At 33.3% G+C, this 21,669-nt stretch overlaps 1 protein-coding gene and 1 long non-coding RNA gene across 4 annotated transcripts in view; one reads left to right on the top strand and one right to left on the bottom strand.

Annotated features, from left to right (window-relative positions):
* Positions 1–1,997: 1,997 nt before the first annotated feature.
* The window catches only part of LOC127724322 (uncharacterized), a 31,699-nt gene continuing 12,027 nt past the window's right edge, over positions 1,998–21,669 (top strand). For 2 of the 3 annotated variants that reach the window (XR_007992447.1, XM_052231254.1), the window contains exons 1-2: positions 8,545–8,638; positions 19,406–20,365. Coding sequence is in view for 2 of the 3 variants with exons in the window: in XM_052231254.1 (XP_052087214.1) it covers positions 19,750–20,365 (616 nt within the window). In the remaining variant the exon portion in view is untranslated. Of the gene's footprint in view, positions 2,109–8,544; positions 8,639–19,405; positions 20,366–21,669 lie in introns of those variants that run through there. The other variant, XM_052231255.1, reaches the window with a different exon arrangement.
* Positions 12,328–19,178, bottom strand: LOC127724323 (uncharacterized). The gene is made up of 2 exons (XR_007992448.1): positions 19,039–19,178; positions 12,328–12,806 (listed from the first exon to the last, which is right to left on the bottom strand). It is a non-coding gene; the product is annotated as an uncharacterized LOC127724323 (long non-coding RNA).

Genomic DNA, 21,669 nt, shown 5'->3' with positions numbered 1-21,669 from the left:
TTATAGGACTAGAGTTCCAAATTTCATAGAATCATGATACGAGAAAATTTGTTAGATATTTTCGTGCCCATTATTTGATAAAGTATATAAATCTTTAAATAAAAATGTTATGTGTGACTGTCAAGTATTTAGTCTTTGTTTGAAAATTGTAATGTCAAAAAAAAAATTTGGAAAATAAAAAATACTTAACTATTATCAAAATTTTGCAGTGTTAAAATATTTCACATACTCCGGAATAAGATCCTACCAATACTTGGAAATGAAGATATTTCAAGTAAAAAAGAGATTTACGATGCAGTCCGGTAAATCCGCCCACATAAGGCTTTGATCGTATGTATTTCTGCTTAATTATGTACAAATTGTATCAAAGTAAACATAATTCGAATCACTGACAAATCAAAGTTTATCTCATTTCCTAAAAAATATCTGAAATAAATTTTAAAAATCAACAAAACAAGTGGGTCATCTGTGTTTTGATCGGAAATGTGTTTGTCCGGTAAATCCGCCCATAGGCAGTAAATATGTATGAAGGGCCAGTTTATCACATTTTTATGAAAGGAAAAAGTGATATATTAATAGATCACTTATAAAGGGATTCCAGACAATCGAAAAAAAAAAAATTTCAAGTCAGAAACGAGTTTTGTAAGCAATTATATGATTATCGTTAGCTTTAGGGACCGTGTTATATATATCACTAGATATTTTCGTAATAACGGATTTTTTTTTTTAATTTGACATGCAGTGATGATAAGCACAGTTCCTATGAATAAAATAGCAGACTAAATATTCACAGAAGTGACAATTACGGAAATAAATGGGAGTGGGCGGGTTTACCGGACGGGCGGAATTACCGGACACTACTGTATGACAGTAACAAAATGTTATAATACGCCAAACGGATAAAACGGTTAAAAGCTCATTAGAGCTTAGGTTGACTCTGTTTGTATACTTTGCCGACTCTAAATAAAGCTTATTTATTATTATTTATTTATTTATTATTTATAGCGTGCAGATGAACCCCGATGCCTTTATACTATAGCATACTATATGGGTTTTACTTGTTTTTGAAAGCCGAAAGGTGACATGCAGTTGTTTACATCGCTATCCTTTGTTTACGGTTAAACATTGCGTCATTGGCAAAATATTTTCATATATATACTAATACATCTAAAAGACATCTTTTGATATATTCAACCAGTATTTAAATGGAAAAGGGTGCGAACGGATCCAAGGGGCGAACGTGTAGGGTGAGAATGTGTTTTTGGAGCGAACGCACCAGATACCGTCGTACAAGTCAATATTTATATTTTCTTTTTTTTTAATGTTATGCTTTAATATATCATGTATAATTCTGTCCATTTTATGTGAAAAATGAACAAACCACTCTAGTCCTGACCGCACGTATTTCCTGTTTTGTGGCTTTTGTAGAACGTTTTGCATGGTTTGTTGACATCGGGAAAGGGTGCTTTCATACACGCCCGCGTTCCAATGTCGTCAAAACTATTTTTGAGAAAACCCCTCAAAGCGACCGTTTCCAAGGCGCTCGTCGTTAGTAACATGCGTTAAAATATGCGCACTGTTAAAGGGCCGAGCCACCTTAACCGTTCGCTTCATGTTGTTTCAAACACACCACAAAGCTAAACTATACTCGATACTACGCCGGGATACTTTTCAATGCAATTGCATTTTGAGAAAGTCCACACTTAATTTTTGTATCGGTATTGGTATTTAACATCAGCGCAGTATTTAAATCCCTTTCCTAACACGTCTATTATAACAATGTATAATGTGTCAATATTGAACAGGATATGTAATACAGGCTGATATAAAATCTATTTATAAACCTTATACGTATAGCTTTTTTATAATATCGTAATAGATGTATCACATCCTTCTTAGAACCAAGTTAAGTCTCAAACATTCTAGTACTACAGCGTAGGGGTTAATTATAGTAATAGGTTCGCATTGATGCATTTTAAGATCCAACCTCGTGTTATAATAGGTTGAATGAACACACACATGAGTCAATGTTGTGTTACAATATGTACTGAATATATATATATTTAGATACTTGTATTTCAAATCTTTACCAACATGTCTCGTAGAAAGTAAGTAATTTTACCTTTATCAATGATTTTCATAATTAGTGTTGATTGTTTTTTTTTTATAATTGGCAAACGTTGATATATTGTTTCTTTAATTGATAATTTAACTTAAGATTTGTATGACCAAAGTGCAGTTTCATATCATATCTGTAAAGTACTTAATTGATAATCACATATAAATGTAGGCAAAAGGTTACTATTTAGTATAGATATTGTGAAGTATGTATAACGAGTTTTTTTTTTTTTTTTTTTTTTTTGGTAAGAGATCCTTATGGCATATAACCTTTTAAAACAGGAAAAAAAACACAATAGCACCTTAAAACGTATTGCGTGGAATTTATTTTTTTATATCCCTGATATATATGCATGAAAAAAATGATCCAAAACGTAGAGTTGCTTTTATTTTCAGAGAAAATTTTATCGGAATATCAAAAAAAGTTAGACAGTTTAAAATGGCAGAAACTCTATGTCTATGACAAATTGTTGCTAACGCTAATGAACCCCACACCTTGTTCATGCTTGTAGAATTGAAAAAAAACACAAGACCCACCAAATCAATTATGTTGATTGATTGATCATTTGGTGTGTAATGCCACGTTCAGCACTTGTTCGAGGCGGTCAGTTTTCGAGAAAGCCGACGTATCCGGGGAGAATAATCGAACTTTGACAGAAAAACGAATCAGTTATATTTGCAACGAGTACTCTATTATAAATGTACATAATATATACTTCAATTTCGACAGCTTGGACCCAAAAGGTTTACTGAGGTCATCCCTTGAACTTTTCCCTTCCGACAGGAAAACCCTTGCTAAAGTGGGGCGTCCGTTTGTCAGTGCGGTAATCTTGTACTAGTATATAAATACGCAACTACATCTCGTAAAAACGGAGACCTTAAATCGGATGACTCATGTGCAGAGAGAGTTCCGCCTTCCATAACTACAGCGAAGAAAAGGACAAATCAATTTCAACTTTTGAAGTGTTTAACCTTTTATTACATAAGGAGGTGGGACATCACCCTAAGGGACAACCCCTTAGCTTAATTGAAAAACTCTTGTAATGCAAAGCAAGAAACGACATGGTTTTTAGGGTGGATATATTATATACATGAATAAACAATTTTTTTAACCTTGAAGGTCAAAGGTCAAGGATATTGGACCTTTCCTGGTACAAGAAATAGTCTTGAGATAATCCCCCCCCCCCCCCCCCTCAAAAAATAAATAGTATTTTGATGTAGGTCAATTGACAAGCTCACATGAAGGTCGTGATGATATGCGACACACCGTCTTTCGGTTATACACGTTCGTACCAAATAACATACGTTAATGTCAAAAGATGAAATAGGGCGGACAAGGTTGTACGAGAAGAACCAGAAGAAGAAACACTTCTAAAACATATTGTTGCCAGACGTCTGTTCTTTTTCCGAGAAAGATATGAAAACAGGGGCATATATTCACTGAAACTTACAGTTTATGGTCCATTATAGTACAGTGCAAACTACTACATGTTGATTTCAGTGCATAAATTCTTGGTGAAGTAACGGGTGATTTACACGGTTAAAATGAAGATCTTTCAACTTTCGTTCATCTGAATTTAACATTAAAAAGGGAAAATTTCATTAATGTAGTCGATGGACGGTAACTTGTCAGGATAAAATATCACGTCACAACCAAAAAAGTATTCGTCACATGCAGTGAATAATCTGGGACTATTATACTAACGCTAGTATAATCAGAGACATATATACACATGTGTATATATGTCTCTGGTAATATAGTCCCAGGACTAATGTATAAATGTATCAGTAAAATCACATACGATTCTTTTTTGCTTTATCTATTTCATATAAAACAACATTCTTTCAAACAATTATTGTTAAGTCTTGTCTGGTCGGATCATCATGATCAACTTGATGCCACGAAAAAGAGCATTGTCACATATATGTATTTGTTTATTTACTATTTAGTAAAAATTGTGTCAGTACGAAGCGAAGGATTTCAAACAGTATAGTAAGAGATTACTATACAAATCCTAAGAATCATTTTTCTTTTCTGATGAATTAAACCAAATTGTCAATAAATTTCAACCGTAAATCGAGAGTTACAGAGACATATATATACATATATGTGTATATATGTCTCTGATAGTACATACCACATATGGAGAAAACAAGAGTACCAAAGTCCATTCATCTTTTGTTTGGTTCTCTCTAAGGACAAACCTTAATTTTTCAAATTTGGTCATTCTAACTATAAAAGTTGTTTTTTTCAATACTGTAACGAACAGCAAGGATTTATATATAGCCGTTTTTTTTAAATACAAATCCATGCAGATAGGAAGAAGAATTTAATATATTTAATTTCATTACTTAAATATTCATTAGAAACTAACTACTTTCCCCGTCTGCAACTTGGGAGTTGGGGCCAAAAGATAATTCATTATAACTTATTTATTCTAGACTTAGTCCCTAAAAATCCAAAAAAACACTCAGCCGGTATGATATGAGCCCAACCATCAACACCAAAGATAAGTGGTCAGTCCCTCAAACATCTTTTTTTCCGTCTGGCGCTAAACAAACATTTAAATCCTTTTTCTGTAACGAAAAAGGAAAGTATGCTAGATACACTTACTGGAAATGTGAAGATATGATTGAAGCTTAAATTTTCTCCTGGACAACATATATGTACGTTTCGGCGATAAAGTGTATCGACAAGTAGTAGGTATTCCTATGGGCACTAACTGCGCCCCTTTAATAGCAGATTTATTCCTGTATTGCTATGAATCTCAGTTTATGACCAAACTCAGTAAAGACACCTCATTGTTACATTTGGTTGATACATTCAACAATACCTTCCGTTATCTAGATGATATTTTTTCGTTAAATAATCCAGAGTTCTCTAAATATACTACCGAAATTTACCCAATAGAACTTACTTTAACTAAATCTAACATAAACAGCAGTAGTTGTCCTTTTCTGGATTTGGACATTTCAATCTCTAAAGGAAAACTCCATACGAAAATTTACGACAAAAGAGACGATTTTTCATTCCCTATTGTTAATTTTCCTTTTTTAGACGGCGATGTTCCTTTGGCTCCATCATACGGTGTTTATATATCCCAACTCGTTCGTTATGCCCGTGTGTGTAGTGATGTCATAGATTTTAACGAACGTAATCAATGCATCACTGGTAAATTATTAAGTCAGGGATTTCGTTACTATAAATTACGTAAAACTTTTGCTAAGTTCTTTCATAGATAAAAAGATTTGATTAGTAAATTTGACTGTACCTGTAGAAAACTAATTAAAAACGGTATTTCACATCCTAAATTTTACGGTAATATTGTACTTAAAGCGCGGAAATCACTATGTGATCCGTGTAAACTCATCGAACCTTTAAACAAACTTATTAGTAAAGGTTATCTTACCAATGTTGTAATTAGATCTTTGAATATAGTGTACATTGGCACTAATATCGATTTTGTCATCAGCAAATTAAAACATTACTAAATTTGTATTCTTTTCAAACGGGATGTATAAAGACACACCCACGTTCATTTTGATCTATAAAGAGGTTAAACTCCTAACTATCCTACTGTCTGTCTATACATTTATTTTTGGCATTGCACTAGTCATGTCTTCTTTGACTGTCCATGACGTTAAAATACTAAATCCCTGGGATGTGTTTTAGTTGATTTTTGTCTCTGATGCATGATTTTTTATTATTAATTGTTTTGGCTTTTAACTAGCTGTCAGTAACTGCGAGTACTCTCAAATCGTACTTTCTTGTTTATTTGACCTGTTGATACTAATTGTAATACTTTTTTTGTTATTTAATGTTATTCAGGGTTATATCTGGTCTATATAGGCCTACCAGCTTTGATAAGTGTTTGGTATTACTATAAATTTTCACTTCGTACTATGAACATCAAAATTATTTATTTTGTAAAAATATTTCCTTTCTCTATTGGAACTGTACACGTATACCTAACAACAAAATTATTTTCATTTACCTGTGTTTTAAGCTATTGCAAATGGCTGATATTTTTGTTCGAGCATATTGTTTTTCCTAATTTGCTTAACATTTCATACCGATATAACATGTTACTTTTATTATTCTTCCCTTAGTTTATTTATTTTGTATTTACATTGTATCATAGGTCAAATTTATTTGTTCAGTGTATGTTCACTGGTGTTAATATGTCCTTTGATTGAGTTAAGCTATTTCAGTTGATATTTTATAGTGTGTCTTTCTATGTTTTGATGTTACACTATTGTTTCAGAAAAAGGGTGAAGGTTTGGTACCATTAAAACATTTAAACCCGCTGCATTTGTTTGCACCTGTCCTAAGTCAGGAATCTGATGTTTAGTAGTTGTCGTTTGTTGATGTGGTTCATAAGTGTTTCTCGTTTCTCGTTTTTTATATAGATTAGACCGTTGGTTTTCCCGTTTGAATGGTTTTACACTAGTAATTTTTGGGGCCCTTGATAGCTTACTGTTCGGTGTGAGCCAAGGCTCCGTGTTGAAGACCGTACTGTGACCTATAATGGTTTACTTTAATAAATTTTGACTTGGATGGAGAGTTGTCTCATTGGCACTTATACCACATCTTCTTATATCTATTTGGTTACATTTCATATACTGTGCGAGCCTCACTGTGTCGTAAATTTATTTAGAGTTGTCTCCCAAATCTGTTTCAAATGAAAATAAAACAAGCAAAATAAAGACTTTTCACTAGTGATTGGTAAATATTGATACGTTTCTGTGTTTTTAATATATGTGATCCGGCCTATTCAAAAACACTACCTTTGAGTGCCACGGCATAGGCCCAAAGGCCAACGGTATTTTGACGTTACGTAATAATAAACAATACGTCATAATGCTAGATTGCGGGATTTGGAAGATGGCCACAATCGGTAAAATAATGGGCGCCCTGTCCATTTTTATTGAATAATTAACGTTGACAACAAGTCCGTATATTGAAAAATAATAGCTGTTTTCCGCGGTATACGGACATGGATAGTATACTGCACATTGATAGTAAACATACAACTCATACCAGATCTTCTTATATCTATAAACTCTTGGTGCCAACGTAAATAGTTCAACACAAATGGACAGGGAATACGAAAAAAAATACAATTTATAATGATTAAAACATGAATGTATTCACCAACCGAGTCCCTAGGCTTTGAAACCGTACAAGTATTTCAGAGGATATCCTCTCTTATGTTGCGACATGTTTTATTTATACGATGTTATATGATGGCTGTGGGTTGACTTGTGCACACAACCATTTATAACATTAAAGACCTATTCGAACTCGTTGACTCGGCCATTGACACTACGGTTTGCAACTTTAAAACACTGCCATTACATCTGGATTTTTGTTGGAGAAAATGTATCAATCTAATAAGAATGAGACCAAACTACCCAAATATTTTACATGTTTTAAAAGTTTCAGCTATATGATATCGTCGAAAGGGGGAGCATAATTCCAATATCACTGAAGATAAATTCTAAATCGCGGAGATAATAAAATTCCTTAAAAAAAAATCTAACCCCAAAAACTTTCATCGTCTTAAATATACATGAAATATTTGCCATAAGTTGTCTACATCGTGCACATTCAAAAATTTTTCGGAGGGTTTGCTATTAGTGTGTCGTGGATTCAAAAATAGAAACTCAGAAGTCCTTACGTTTGTAGAGGATTTCCCTTGGAAACATTTAGTTATATCTTACATAAGCTTTACAAATGTGTCTTCTATTTGAAAAGGGTCTCGAAAAAAATGTAAGCTTGGTTGTGTTGCCAATTAGGTGCTTGTTAATACAAAACTTCTATATATGTTTACCTTCTGTGTGTTGAATGAGTTGTATCGAAAAATACCTCTAAAATTGGTTTGCAAATGTTATGAAAATAAGCACCAGCCAACCAATTCATAATGTTCAGTATTTTTTTCTCTTTCTAATAAACCCAACTTCAAGTAATTCCCTCGCATACTATTGTCATTTTGTTTTTGTACGCTCTTAGGGAGCTGCCATTTGATTTTTTTTAGGGGGGGGGGGGGGGGCCTAGGATGAAAAATTTTGTCCTGCATTTTTTTTTAGTTGTAATTTTTGCCCTGCCTTTTTATTTTTCACTCTATTCGGTCCTGCCTTTTTTTTTTTTTTAGTTTATCCTGACTTTTGTTTACATAAATTGTCATCCTGTTTTGTTTTTTTTTTGCAAAGTGTCTCATCCTGCCTTTTTTTTTACTCAAAACTCCTGTCCTGCCTTTTTTTCAAATTTCATCCTAGCTAATTTAATAAATTAGGTAATTTCCAACTCTATTTATAAACAAAAACTTCGAGAGCATTCTGTTCTTTCGGATCTCTTTGGAAGTTTTTATTGGTATCTAAGAAAAATCGACACATAGTGTTACGTCATCATTGATATAAATAAAACAGTATATAAACATCCATTTATCTTCGGGTTTAACTACTGACTTGTATGATCTTTGATCAAACGGACCGTTATATTTTCAATCCTAAAGTCAAAGTAAGACTTTCAATTATCAATTTTAACGCCTTTTACATGTACAAGTTAATAATTACTAACACTTTTTGTATAAATTTATTATCCAATGTGACTATCCGGTCTATTGACCTATATCTGTATAAGAACAACAACAACAATGAACATTCCTTTGGGGACATAATCAGACATTACGAATAATTTCACACTCTAGTATTAAGTCTGTGAACATTTTTAGTTTTATTTTGTTGTTGTTGTTTACTTTATTGCATGGCAGTAATACTCAGCTGTAATATAAGTGTATATATTATGCCTTGCTTGTATGCTTCGTTTCATTTCGAAATATATGTGCTGTTGTTGTAACAGCTCTACAGTACTGTAAAGGCATCTGTTCATTTTGACTACCTTTCTGACTCGTCATTCTGACCAGTCAGTGGCGGATCCAGGGAGGGGGGAATCCCCCCTTTTTTGGACGATCAATGCATTTGAATGGGGACATATGGTTGGAACCCCCCCCCCCTTTTATCCTGGGTTGGGAACCCCCTTTTAAAATGGCTGGATCCGCCCCTGCAAGTTATATTGTAGGTTTTATCATTTTAATTGTTATTCGAGTATAACATAACTAACCCGGAAGAGGACTAATTAAAATGTTTCCATTAAACTCTTAAATTTAAGTTTCTTTTGCGACACTTATTTATATTTTTATATCTAGATAAACTAATTAATATACTAATATTTACTAATAATTTTGTTTTCCTAATCTTATAGGTGAATAGTAGGTTCGTTTTTATTCAAAACAAGTAATTACGCAGCGCAAATTTTGTCTGCTTTTTCTAGTTACGTCCCTTTTACATTTCTCATAAATTTATAAGTGCTAAGTAAATTGAATCAGTTAGAATTTGTTTGAGTACATAGTTTGACGTACAAAATTTGTAATGAAACCGGACCTCGGGCCGGACAGTATGAACTTCGTAGATGCTTTAAGCATTCAATTTATCACATGTAAATATATAATATATAGTATATGTGTGTGTTTAATGTTTATTTGTATGTGTTTATAATTATTACTATCAAATACATTATGTCCAGGGTATTGGTATGAATTACCTTTAATTAAGGAAGTGATATATTCCGTAGGTTGTGGAATTTGCAAGGAAGTGTCGCATCCCTTGGATTCTATATCTTGATTCCATCGTTTTATTAATAGTATAAGGATTCTACTATCAGTAGAGTGGTCCGTTCTAAAAATCTCCTTGGTAAATCTAACAGTTGAAGAAGTGTCTCATTCCAAAAAAAAAAAAAGGTTATATGTGGTTTTCGTTAAGCCTCGTAATTTATGCATATGTATGTATGTATGTGTCACAATCTTTTTAATTTAATTCCGTCTACGCATGCCACCTAGATTAGCGATATTTTTTATACGACCGCAAAAAAATTTTGTGGTCGTATATTGGTATGACGTTGGCGTCGTCGTCGTCGTCGTCGTCCGGCGTCGTCGTCGTCGTCGTCGTCGTCGTCGTCGTCGTCGTCCGGCGTCGTCGTCCGAAGACACATTGGTTTTCGCACTCTAACTTTAGTTTAAGTAAATGGATCTTTTTGAAATTTGACCATAAGGTTAAATACCACAAAAGGAAGGTTGGGATTGATTTTGGGGGTTATGGTACCAACAGTTAAGGAATTAGGGGCCAAAAATAAGCATTTTCTAGTTTCCAGACAATAACTGTGGAACGATGTATGGATCTCTCTGAAATTATACTACAAGTTTCCATACCACAAAGGGATGGTTATGATTGGCTTTGGGGGGTTATGGCTCAAACCGTTTAGGAATTAGGGGCAAAAAAGGGGGAAAAACAAGGTTGTCCTGGTTAATGGACAAATACTTTAGTACAAAACATAATTTAAAGCAGTGTAAGGGAGATAAATCAAATACATCATTGAAATTATCTCCCTTACACTGCTTTTAAATTATGTATAAAGTAATGGTTAATGAACAATAAAGATAATTTAAAACAGTGTAAGGGAGGTAATCCAAATACAACGTTTTGGTTACTTCCCTTACACTGCTTTTAAATTATGTTTAAAGAAATGCATATTTATAAAGGAAGACCAGTAAAAATATCTGCAAATGTTGCATCTTTTTTTTTTACAAAAAAATCCATATGAAAGATTTGACACTATATTTTTAATTCTATTATAAAATAGATTAAGTTAGCACTATGGTAAATTTAAATGGGTAATTATGGTTGCCAACTCCATTGGAAATTTGAATTGAGATTATGACCATATCTTGAGGGAAAGAATTTTTTGGGGGAAAAAAGAGGGGGGGGGATAAAAAGAAATTGTGGGGGGTCAATTTTTCTCATTTCAGATTTCAGAAATTAAAAAAATTATTCTTCAAATATTATTTTTTTTTCAAATTTCAAATATTGAAAAATTTAAAGAAGAAATCTTTAATTGCACAGTATGGCGCATTATATTTGTAAAATCTTTGATCACATTTATATATTTGTTATGCCGAATCCAACAGTGTATTTAGATTTTTAATTCTAGGTCCAGTTTTCAAATTGGTCTACATTAAGGTCCAAAGGGTCCAAAATTAAACTTTGTTTGATTTTAGCAAAAATTGAATATATGAGGTTCTTTGATATGCTGAATCTAAACATGTATTTAGATTTTTGATTTTTGGCCCAGTTTTCAAGTTGGTCCAAATTGGGGTCCAAAATTAAACTTTGTTTGATTTCAACAAAAATTGAATATATGGGGTTCCTTGATATGCTGAATCTAACCATGTATTTAGATTTTTTATTTGTATACCCCGTTATCAAATTGGTTCATATTGAGGTCAAAAGGGTCCAAAATTAAACTTTGTTTGATTTCATCTAAAATTGAATTATTGGGGTTCTTTGATATTCCAAATCTAACCGTGTATTTAGATTTTTTATTTTGGGTCCTGTTTTTTAATTGGTCTACATTAAGGTCCAAAGGGTCCAAAATTAAACTTAGTTTGATTTTAACAAAAATTGAATTCTTGGGGTTCTTTGATATGCTGAATCTAAACATGTGTTTAGATTTTTGATTATGGGCCCAGTTTTCAAGTTGGTCCAAGATAGGGTCCAGTATTTAAACTTTGTTTGATTTCAACAAAAATTGAATATATGGGGTTCTTTGATATGCTGAATCTAAACATGTATTTAGAATTTTGATTATGGACCCAGTTTTCAATGTGGTCCAAATTGGGGTCCAAAATTAAACTTTGTTTGATTTCAACAAAAATAGAATATATGAGGTTCTTTGATATGCTGAATCTAACCATGTATTTAGATTTTTTATTTGTAGGCCCCGCTATCAAATTGGTTCATATTGAGGTCAAAAGGGTCCAAAATTAAACTTTGTTTGATTTCATCAAAAATTGAATTATTGGGGTTCTTTGATATGCCAAATCTAACCGTGTTTTTAGATTATTAATTTGGGTCCCGTTTTTTAAATTGGTCTTCATTGAGGTCCAAAGGGTCCAAAATTAAACTTAGTTTGATTTTAACAAAAATTGAATTCTTGGGGTTCTTTGATATGCTGAATCTAAACATGTGTTTAGATTTTTGATTATGGGCCCAGTTTTCAAGTTGGTCCAAGTTGGGGTCCAAAATTAAACTTTGTTTGATTTCAACAAAAATTGAATATATGAGGTTCTTTGATATGTTGAATCTAACCATGAATTTAGATTTTTTATTTGTGGGCCCCGCTATCAAATTGGTTCATATTGAGGTCAAAAGGGTCCAAAAATTAAACTTTGTTTGATTTCATCAAAAATTGATATTGGGGTTCTTTGATATTCCAAATCTAACCGTGTATTTAGATTTTTAATTTTAAGTCCCGTTTTTTTAAATTGGTCTACATTAAGGTCCAAAGGGTCCAAAATTAAACTTAGTTTGATTTTAGCAAAAATTGAATTATTGGGGTTATTTGATATGCTGAATCTAAACATGTGTTTAGATTTTTGATTATGGGCCCAGTTTTCAAGTTTGTCCAAGTTGGGGTCCAAAATTAAACTTTGTTTGATTTTAACAAAAATTGAATATATGGGGTTCTTTGATATGCTGAATCTAACCATGTATTTTGATTTTGGACATTGGACCATAATAGGTAAATTAAAAAAATTCAAGTTCTTAGACCACATTCTTTCTGTGTCAGAAACCTATGCTGTGTCAAATATTTAATAACAATCCAAATTCAGAGCTGTATCAAGCTTGAATGTTGTGTCCATACTTGCCCCAACTGTTCAGGGTTCGACCTCTGCGGTCGTATCAAGCTGCGCCCCAGCGAAGCATTTTATTTTATGTACATTTAAGGTTCATCATAACAAATGGACAAACATGGCTGTATTTACACCTCAAAAACAACTCTGAGTACCGACTAACCTGTGCAGTTGGAAAAGTTTTAAGGCCTGGCATCCACTAGATATATAAATTTAAGTGCATTTTGTGTTTCAGTAAGATTAAATTTTATTTTTTATTTTGATAGGCTTTGTTTTTCCTTCCTGCTGTTGGTGTAACCTGAATTACAATTGATACTGTCCACTCAGTTACACCCTCTAACTCACCTATTGTCCTTCTATTGTTCATGTCAATCAAGGACAATCAATACAATACAATACAGTTGTTACCTGAGAGGGAGCATCTCAAAGATTTAACCCAACTTAGTTTATTTTTACATCTTCTGCAGGAACAGAAAAAAATGCCCATCAAAATCCAAAAAAGATTTAATCTATCTGAAACACTAAATGCATTTAACTTTTATGTATCTAGTGCCAGGCATTAAAACATTTTCAACTGCACAGGTTAGCCTGTACTCATAGTAGTTTTTGAGGTGTAAATAAAGCCATTTTTGTCCATTTTTTATGATGAACCTTAAATATTTAATATTGTTTGATATTGATACATACATAAACAAGATAATCTCGTTTTTCAAACATTTGTTTGTTCATTTTATCATTTATTTTGGACCACAGGAGCGGATACGAGGGGCAACCAACTTTTTATAACCGAACATTTATTTTTAGATGACACTTGATTTTTGAATGCTACTATACATGAACATAGATTTTAATAGAATGCCAAATTAGGAATACCCCAGGGGTTGACTGGTTGATCCATGAACATCCTAGAATCTGACATCCCCGAATGAGACTTAACACCGAATTTGTACAAACCATTAGCAAAATAATAAAATTTACTCTTCCATAACTGAGATCATACGAGATCACCCCTAAGATTTGTTTTGGTGTGATTAGGGACTTTCCTTTTTGAATTTTATTCGGAGTTCAGTATTTTTGTGATTTTACTTTTATTTTTGGTACTTGTTGCCCAGTCTTCTGTGTAGTGAACTTCAGGGGCGGATCCAGCCATTTTGAAAAGGGGGGGGGGGGTTCCAAGTATATGTCCCCATTCAAATACATTGATCGTCAAAAAAAAGGGTGGTTCCAACCCCCGGACACCCCCCCAGCCCCCCCCCCCCCCCCCCCCCCCCCCCTCTTGATTTTTATTTGTTTCAAATTCTGTATTTTACTGATAAATGTACTCACTCTTTAGGTCAACATTACTCTTTTACACTGACAGCAGCATGAGAGACGCAGGGTTCCGCAGCACCCTTTATGATTATTTTTTTATAATGTACTACTACTACGAATGTTGTTGTTCCTTGTACTTCAATCTCCCATGCAGGATCAATTGAGAGAGAGCAAGGACCGATAACTCTGCATGGGCGATTGCCGTGTACTTGTCTTTTTGATGTGCTTTGCATCATTCACTGACTGTCCAATGTGATTCTCTTACTTTTAAATTAACACATTGGATTTGATATTTTCTGTCTACTATGTACAATTTAGATAGATTAGATATCCTTGGGGGAAAGGAGCAAACTTTTAAACAATAGCTAATCGTTTTAGTAATCATCTTTCTATCTTATCTTTTCTCGTCATTCATTCATTGTTTTTTTCAAAGGTAAATGAGACCTTAATTAAAATATAAAAATAAGGAGATGAGGTATGATTGCCAATGAGACAACTATCCATCAATGTTCAAATAAAGTTGATGCAAGCAATTATATACAACCTTATACGGCCTTCAACAATGAGAAAAACCAATAAAAGTTTATTTGATTATTTGTTGTTTTTATGGCTATCGTTATTATAGGGTTAAATACTCCGGCAATGTGGTTTGAATTACAAATGTGTCACTGTGTAATGAGCAACCACACGTATCCTCTACTTAAACTACTTTTAGATTCATTGAAACTGTTAGTTGAAAATAAGAATAGAAGGTCGTCACATATGAATTACTGTTATAGTAAAATCGTATGGATAAAGTAAGACACATTAGATAAGGGGAAATAAGTTAAAATATTAAGGAATATTTACTAAAAGAATATTAAAACGTAGAAAGATAATATAAAGAAAAAGGGGGATCCCCCTCGAGCTCCTGAGATTAATATCACAACTCTTAGTGCTACTTATTGGTATTAAAATGGTTACCCTGCCTTGTATGATTGGTTGATTTTCGTTTTCTTGACGTCCAGTGACAAATGTCAACCCTTTTGAAGACTGATAACACTTTTACAGTAAATAAGATAGGTAGGTTCTGCCACATAGGTAACTCAGATGATTGAAAAATATATCGATCATTATTTAGTATAAACTCGTCCAAAAATTATAGTTTTATATATACAGAATCCTTTTCATATATCATGAATCCGTCTCTGTTTAACGTGAAAAAGTCGTGATATTAGGCGTCGCATTTACTTTTCCAATCCGACAGTACGTAACTGTGTATCTATACATCCCACACAGTCAAACTGGCACTTTTGTATGCTACGAGCAATGTAGTGCTTCTCTCTACATATATATCGTTATTGACTTAGCTATGAGATAATGAATATGTTGATATTTCAATTGAGTTTAAAACATCAACAGGGAGTTTGAATCTTAATTAATAACGTTGCTATAAATGAATTTATAGAAATTGTTTAAAAATAGAAATGTCTTAAATTCTTAGTAATTCTTGACACGATATAAGGGCATGTGATTTATATTTGGGAACTCTACAATGAATATGACAAGAAAAAATACTACACATGACCAAATAATCAATACGTTAGCTTTTAATAGTACACTATATTTTCAACAGGTAAAAATTAATGTACATGTATTAAAATATATAATAGTACAAGATGCGCGTTTTAATACCCCGCTTTAAAGCTGGCGGTATATAGAGATTGGGGAGTCCATTAGTCTGTTAGATCGTCCTTCTGTCCCATTTTTGTATCCGAACTGATCGGAAACCGCTTGACAAAATGCGATGAAACTTTCATAGAATCCTACTCACATGATGTACTCATGCACTCCTATATATAATTTCTTCATGCGAATGATTTTTTTTTTTTGGTTTACTTAAAAGATATAGGAAAGTTTTGCTCGAGATAACAAATGTGAATTGCCTTTGGAAAAGGTATTTTTGATAGAGGCAGAATCTTCTACCGACAACCTGCGGACCCCTCAAAGAGGTCTTACGTGACATGGAATTTGGCATCGAAGGTACCCTCTCCACCCGACCGTACGTGACTGCGTATTAATACATCCCGCACAGCCGAACTGGCACCCGTACATGGATTTCGTCATATCAGCACGCTATAGTACACATTTGAGCACTCATCCTTAACTCCATATCACAATTTATTGAAATTTTCGCACCGTCTTACTCGTACAATGCTTTTGTGTACCATCAATTTTGTCTGAAGCGTTTAGGGGGTTTCCATAACCAAATCGTGATTTTTGCTATTGCTATTTATTTTTTTTTTTGGGGGGGGGATACCTAGTTTGTATTCGTAACCCCCTCAAGCTCTTATTATTATTTATAGAATCTTCCTTTACCAAAGCATTATATACTTTGCTATTGCTTTATAGTTGGGGGTCCCAGTTTGAATCCGCAACTCCTTCTAAAACCCAATACAATATAGTAAATCTTTCTCAGAAACTTTACCATACAATGCCATTGTGCACCTCCTATTTTGGTTTTGGATCCGAATTAGTTGTGGGGTTTCCCTTAGCAAATCATTGACTTTTCAAAAGACACGGGTATTTTTTTTTTTTAGCTTTGCTCGTAGTGACTCAATAGAATCTATTTATTAATACAAAAGACTGATGACCCTTAATAAAAACAGTTAAGACATGAAACTGTCGAATACGTTGGGGAAATTCTTAGTATATTAATCTGTAATGCCCAACTAAATTTCCATGCTTACCCTAGAACTTATAATAAATACATCCCTTGGTTGAAATGATGAATACAACAAATTAAGTTGTGCGCTTCCTTATTTATATTTCATTCGATTGCTGTTCAGTTTAACTACAATACAGATACATAAATACAATTTTGTAAGTTTGTCAACAAAAACTATATGTATATATATAGTTTACATATATAATTTACACTTGGTTATACGTTACTTGGCAAATATTTCAATTCATGCCACATTCAATTCAACGTTTTTCATTTTATTTTTTATCACATAGATTTTTGTCCCATTTTTATACGACCGCAAAAATTAAAAATTTTTTGGTCGTATATTGGTATGACGTTGGCGTCGTCGTCGTCGTCGTCGTCCGGCGTCGTCCGAAGACACATTGGTTTTCGCACTCTAACTTTAGTTTAAGTGAATGGATCTCCGTGAAATTTTACCATAAGGTTCAATACCACAAAAGGAAGGTTGGGATTGATTTTAGGGGTTCTGGTACCAAAAGTTAAGGAATTAGGGGCCAAAAAGGGGCCAAAAATAAGCATTTTTGTAACTTCCAGACATAACTTGTGTGTTAGTGTATGGATCTCTCTGACATTGTACCACAAGGTTCCATATCACAAAGGGAATGCTGGGATTGATTTTGGGGGTAATTGCCTCAAAATTTAAGGAATTGGGGGCCAAAAAAGGGGCAAAAAACAAGCATTTTTCATGATAATAACTTGTGTGTAAGTGTATGGATCTTTCTAAAATTGAACTACAAGGTTCCATATCACAAAGGGAAAGCTGGAATTGAGTTTGGGGGTAATTGCCCAAAACGTTTAGGAATAAGGGGCCAAAAAGGGGCCAAAAATAGCATGTTTCTAGTTTCCAGACAATTACTTGTGTTCAAGTGTATGGATCTCTCTGAAATTGTACTGCAAGGTACCATACCACAAAAGGAAGGTTGGGATTGATTTTGGGGGTAATTGCCTCAAAATTTTAGGAATTAGGGGCCAAAAAGGGGAAAAAAAACAAGCATTTTTTCTAGTTTCAGGACAATAACTTGTGTTCAAGTGTATGGATCTCTCTGAAATTGTACTGCAAGCTACCATACCACAAAGGGAAGGCTGGGATTGAGTTTGGGGGTGATGAATCATAAGGGGTTTCAAAAAATTTGGGGGGGGGGATTTTTTTTTCCTTTTTTTTTCTTTTTTCCTTTTTTTCTTCTTTTAAAATTTTCCATTTTAAGTTGGTTATTTCTGATTTATATTTAAAAGCAAATAATAATGATATGGTAGGAGATACACACCAAACAGGATGTGTAAATTATTATATAATAAGTATTGTGCAATAGCAAGAAATTTTCATTTGCACAGTATTGCACAATAGCAAGAAATCTTCAATTGCACAGTATTGCGCAATAGCAAGAAATCTTCAATTGCACAGTATTGCGCAATAGCAAGAAATATCCAATAGCACAATATTGCGCAATAGCAAGAAATTGTCAATTGTACAGTATTGCACAATAGCAAGAAATATTCAATTGCACAGTATTGTGCAAAAGAAGATACTTCGTATAAATTGCTTATTTCTTGACCTATTTCAATGGGGTTTTATTTTTGAATTCTTGGGGTTCTTTAATATGCTGAATCTAACCGTGTATTAAGTTTTTGGATTTTGGGCCCCGTTTTTAAATTGGTCCACATTGAGGTCCAAAGGGTCCAAAATTGAACTTTGTTTGATTTCATCAAAAATTGAATTATTGGGGTTCTTTGATATGCCGAATCTAACCGTGTATTTAGATTCTTAATTTTTGGTTCCGTTTTCAAATTGGTCTACATTAAGGTCCAAAGGGTCCAAAATTAAACTTTGTTTGATTTCAACAAAAATTGAATATATGGGGTTCTTTGTTATGCTGAATCTAACCATGTATTTAGATTTTTGATTTTTGGGCCCCGTTATCAACTTTGTCCACATTGAGATCAAAAGGGTCCTAAATTAAACTTTGTTTGATTTCATCAAAAATTGAATTCTTGGGGTTCTTTGATATGCTGAATCTAACCATGTATTTAGATTTTAGATATTGGACCATAATAGGTGAATGTCCAATTTAAAATTTTTAAGTTCTTAGACCACATTCATTCTGTGTCAGTAACCTATGCTGTGTCAAATATTTAATCACAATCCAAATTCAGAGCTGTATCAAGCTTGAATGTTGTGTCCATACTTGCCCCAACTGTTCAGGGTTCGATCTCTGCGGTCGTATCAAGCTGCGCCCTGCGGAGCATTTTATTAAACATATGTAGACTTTGCTTTTTCTACATTTTTAAGTGTGACAGACGGAAAAAAAAACTCGACAAAATCGGTTTCTTTGAATATATATATATGCAGTGGTGGATTCAAAGTTTTCTGTGGATACACATTGAGCATAACTTTATCACAGTTATTTTCCTTTCTAGCTAAACCATTTTGGGAGATACATTTTTATGTCGAAGACAAACTTTAATTCTATCGTATTTGCAGGTGAATCTGATCGTACCTTTTGCAAGAGAAATGGGAGTTGCTACTTTAGACCATGAAAATTACTGGACCTCCAAATTATTAAACCGCATCTTGGTCTACAAAGAGCAACAGAAAAAAGTAAACGCAACTGGAAAGCACAGATATCTGTTCCTCAAAACATCATCCCATGCTTGTAACGACAAAGGTACTATCGATGACCAGATGAGAGAGTGAATTGAAAATATTTCTTTGAAACCAATCGAAAATCAAGAAAAAAAGTATTGTTGCGGAAGAAAATACATGTCACTGTGTCCAAACTTGCTATCTGCAAAATAACAAAGATTAAAGTAAGAATTATTGAAGCCATGAGTATATCAAATTATTTTGCGAATATTAGCAAACTTGCTTCATATTCAACCTGGAAGGGTCAACAATCATCAATTGTGTTAGCTGGCAAAGGGTTTAGCTATAGTGGCCATAATTTTATAATCAAATGTGACGAGTGTGATGCTGCGGTAGATATGGAGCGCGAGGATGTTATAAATTTGACAAATAAACATGCTGAAAGTTGCAGGATAAGACAATTAATACAGCCGAAACCATCAAATCAATACAAAGAAGCCCTGAAAGTTTTATCATCTCGCCAAACACAACATTTGCCAGAAGCTTGCATGGCAGACATAAACATATACCCGTCTGTAGCATCTATTATGGGTGCTCCGAGCGACGAATGTCCTTGCTCTTCTTGCAGTAGGAGCACTATCTTTTTACCCGGCCCGGAAACAGCGAGAGATAAGTATGGATTACCAAGGCTATTTGGGAAAAGGTTAATCCTCAAACTCAAGAGAAGAATAGAGGAGAACAATGGTCCAATTCATTCTCAATTTGAGGATGAAGCTCATCGTCGACAGAGTTTTGATTTACATTATGTAAATGACATGAACAGAGCTATTCAGGCAGAAGCAGGGTTTTTTACTATGGGTAAGTACAATTTGCAAATTGATTAACATGTAAACCTTTTCAATGGTTATACGTGATTAAGGCAAAGTTTACGTAATTATGCAAATTATACGTAATTATGCAAAGTATACGTAATTAAGGCACAGTATACGTCATAAAGGCAAATAATATTTAATTAGGAGTGTTGATGACATTTTATATGAATTTAGAACTTGTTGAAATACATCGGTGTGGATATTTTGCAATAACACTTGATAATATTTTAACGTTAAGGTAGCTGAGGTGTCTTCCTCCATCTTGGATTTTGAAATAGCAGATAACAATCGGTGTAGATCTTTAATGAGATGTGCAAATTTCGAGAGTAGTATGTAATTCATGTGTAAGACTTTTCATGTTAATATTGAAAATTATGTGTTTCATCATATTTTCAGCTGTATTTTTACAAAAAAAAGAATATTTTTATTTGATTCATTTTTTTTCAACTTTGCCAAAGAAGGGGAGATAACTCAGATAAAGTAACTTTTATAATAGAATATGTTGTGAATTTACCTGTTTTATTATATAGCAAGAAAACGAGTCCGGTGACCCCATTTTTTTCTTTTTCTAATCTGAAAGCAGTTGTTATGATCGTGTTTATTTAAAAAAAATAGTGTTTTATTCCTAAACACTAATTTTAAAACACATTTAAAAGTGTTTAAATTCAAGACAGAATCTTGTTTAGTGGGGAATTAACATCCCATATCCCTTTAATGTTTACCCCTAATATCCCAATAAATATTTTTTACAATAACCCGTATCCCTAAAACTATTTTGAAATATCCCAAAAAATCATTAATTCATTCCCAAACCCATTTTTGTATACATTCGTAAATACATGTTGTATGCGTTGTAGTAAGGATGTGGGCTTTTTCACAGAGAAAAGTTAACCATTTTAAAAGAATTGAATGCTTCTTTTTGTAAATTCATTGGGGCGTAAAGCGTTGACGTTGACCGAAGTACATTTTGTATGAAGCGCTTCATTCTAAAGATGTACGCACGGTCAACGCTTTTACAACCCTATGAAATTACTAAAAGAAGCATTCAATACTTATAATTACATTTTTTCGCTATGATCATGAAAACACGATTACTATCATTTTTTTCTTTTATTTACCTGTGCACTTTATTGTGGAAACGTGTGTCATCATGTATGTTACAATTCTTGAAATTCATTTTGTTTTGAAATAAAGAATATTGCGAGATTGCTGTTAGCCAATCAAAATAACATATAATAATGAAACATACATCTAATGTAATTATCAGTTTAAATTTTTATCTACATGTCT

This window comes from Mytilus californianus, unplaced genomic scaffold, assembly GCF_021869535.1.
Source record: "Mytilus californianus isolate M0D057914Y unplaced genomic scaffold, xbMytCali1.0.p SCAF_14, whole genome shotgun sequence".
NCBI lineage: Eukaryota > Metazoa > Mollusca > Bivalvia > Mytilida > Mytilidae > Mytilus > Mytilus californianus.
The sequence above is the reverse complement of the archived record's forward strand: the minus strand, read 5'-3'. Positions and strand labels throughout refer to the sequence as shown.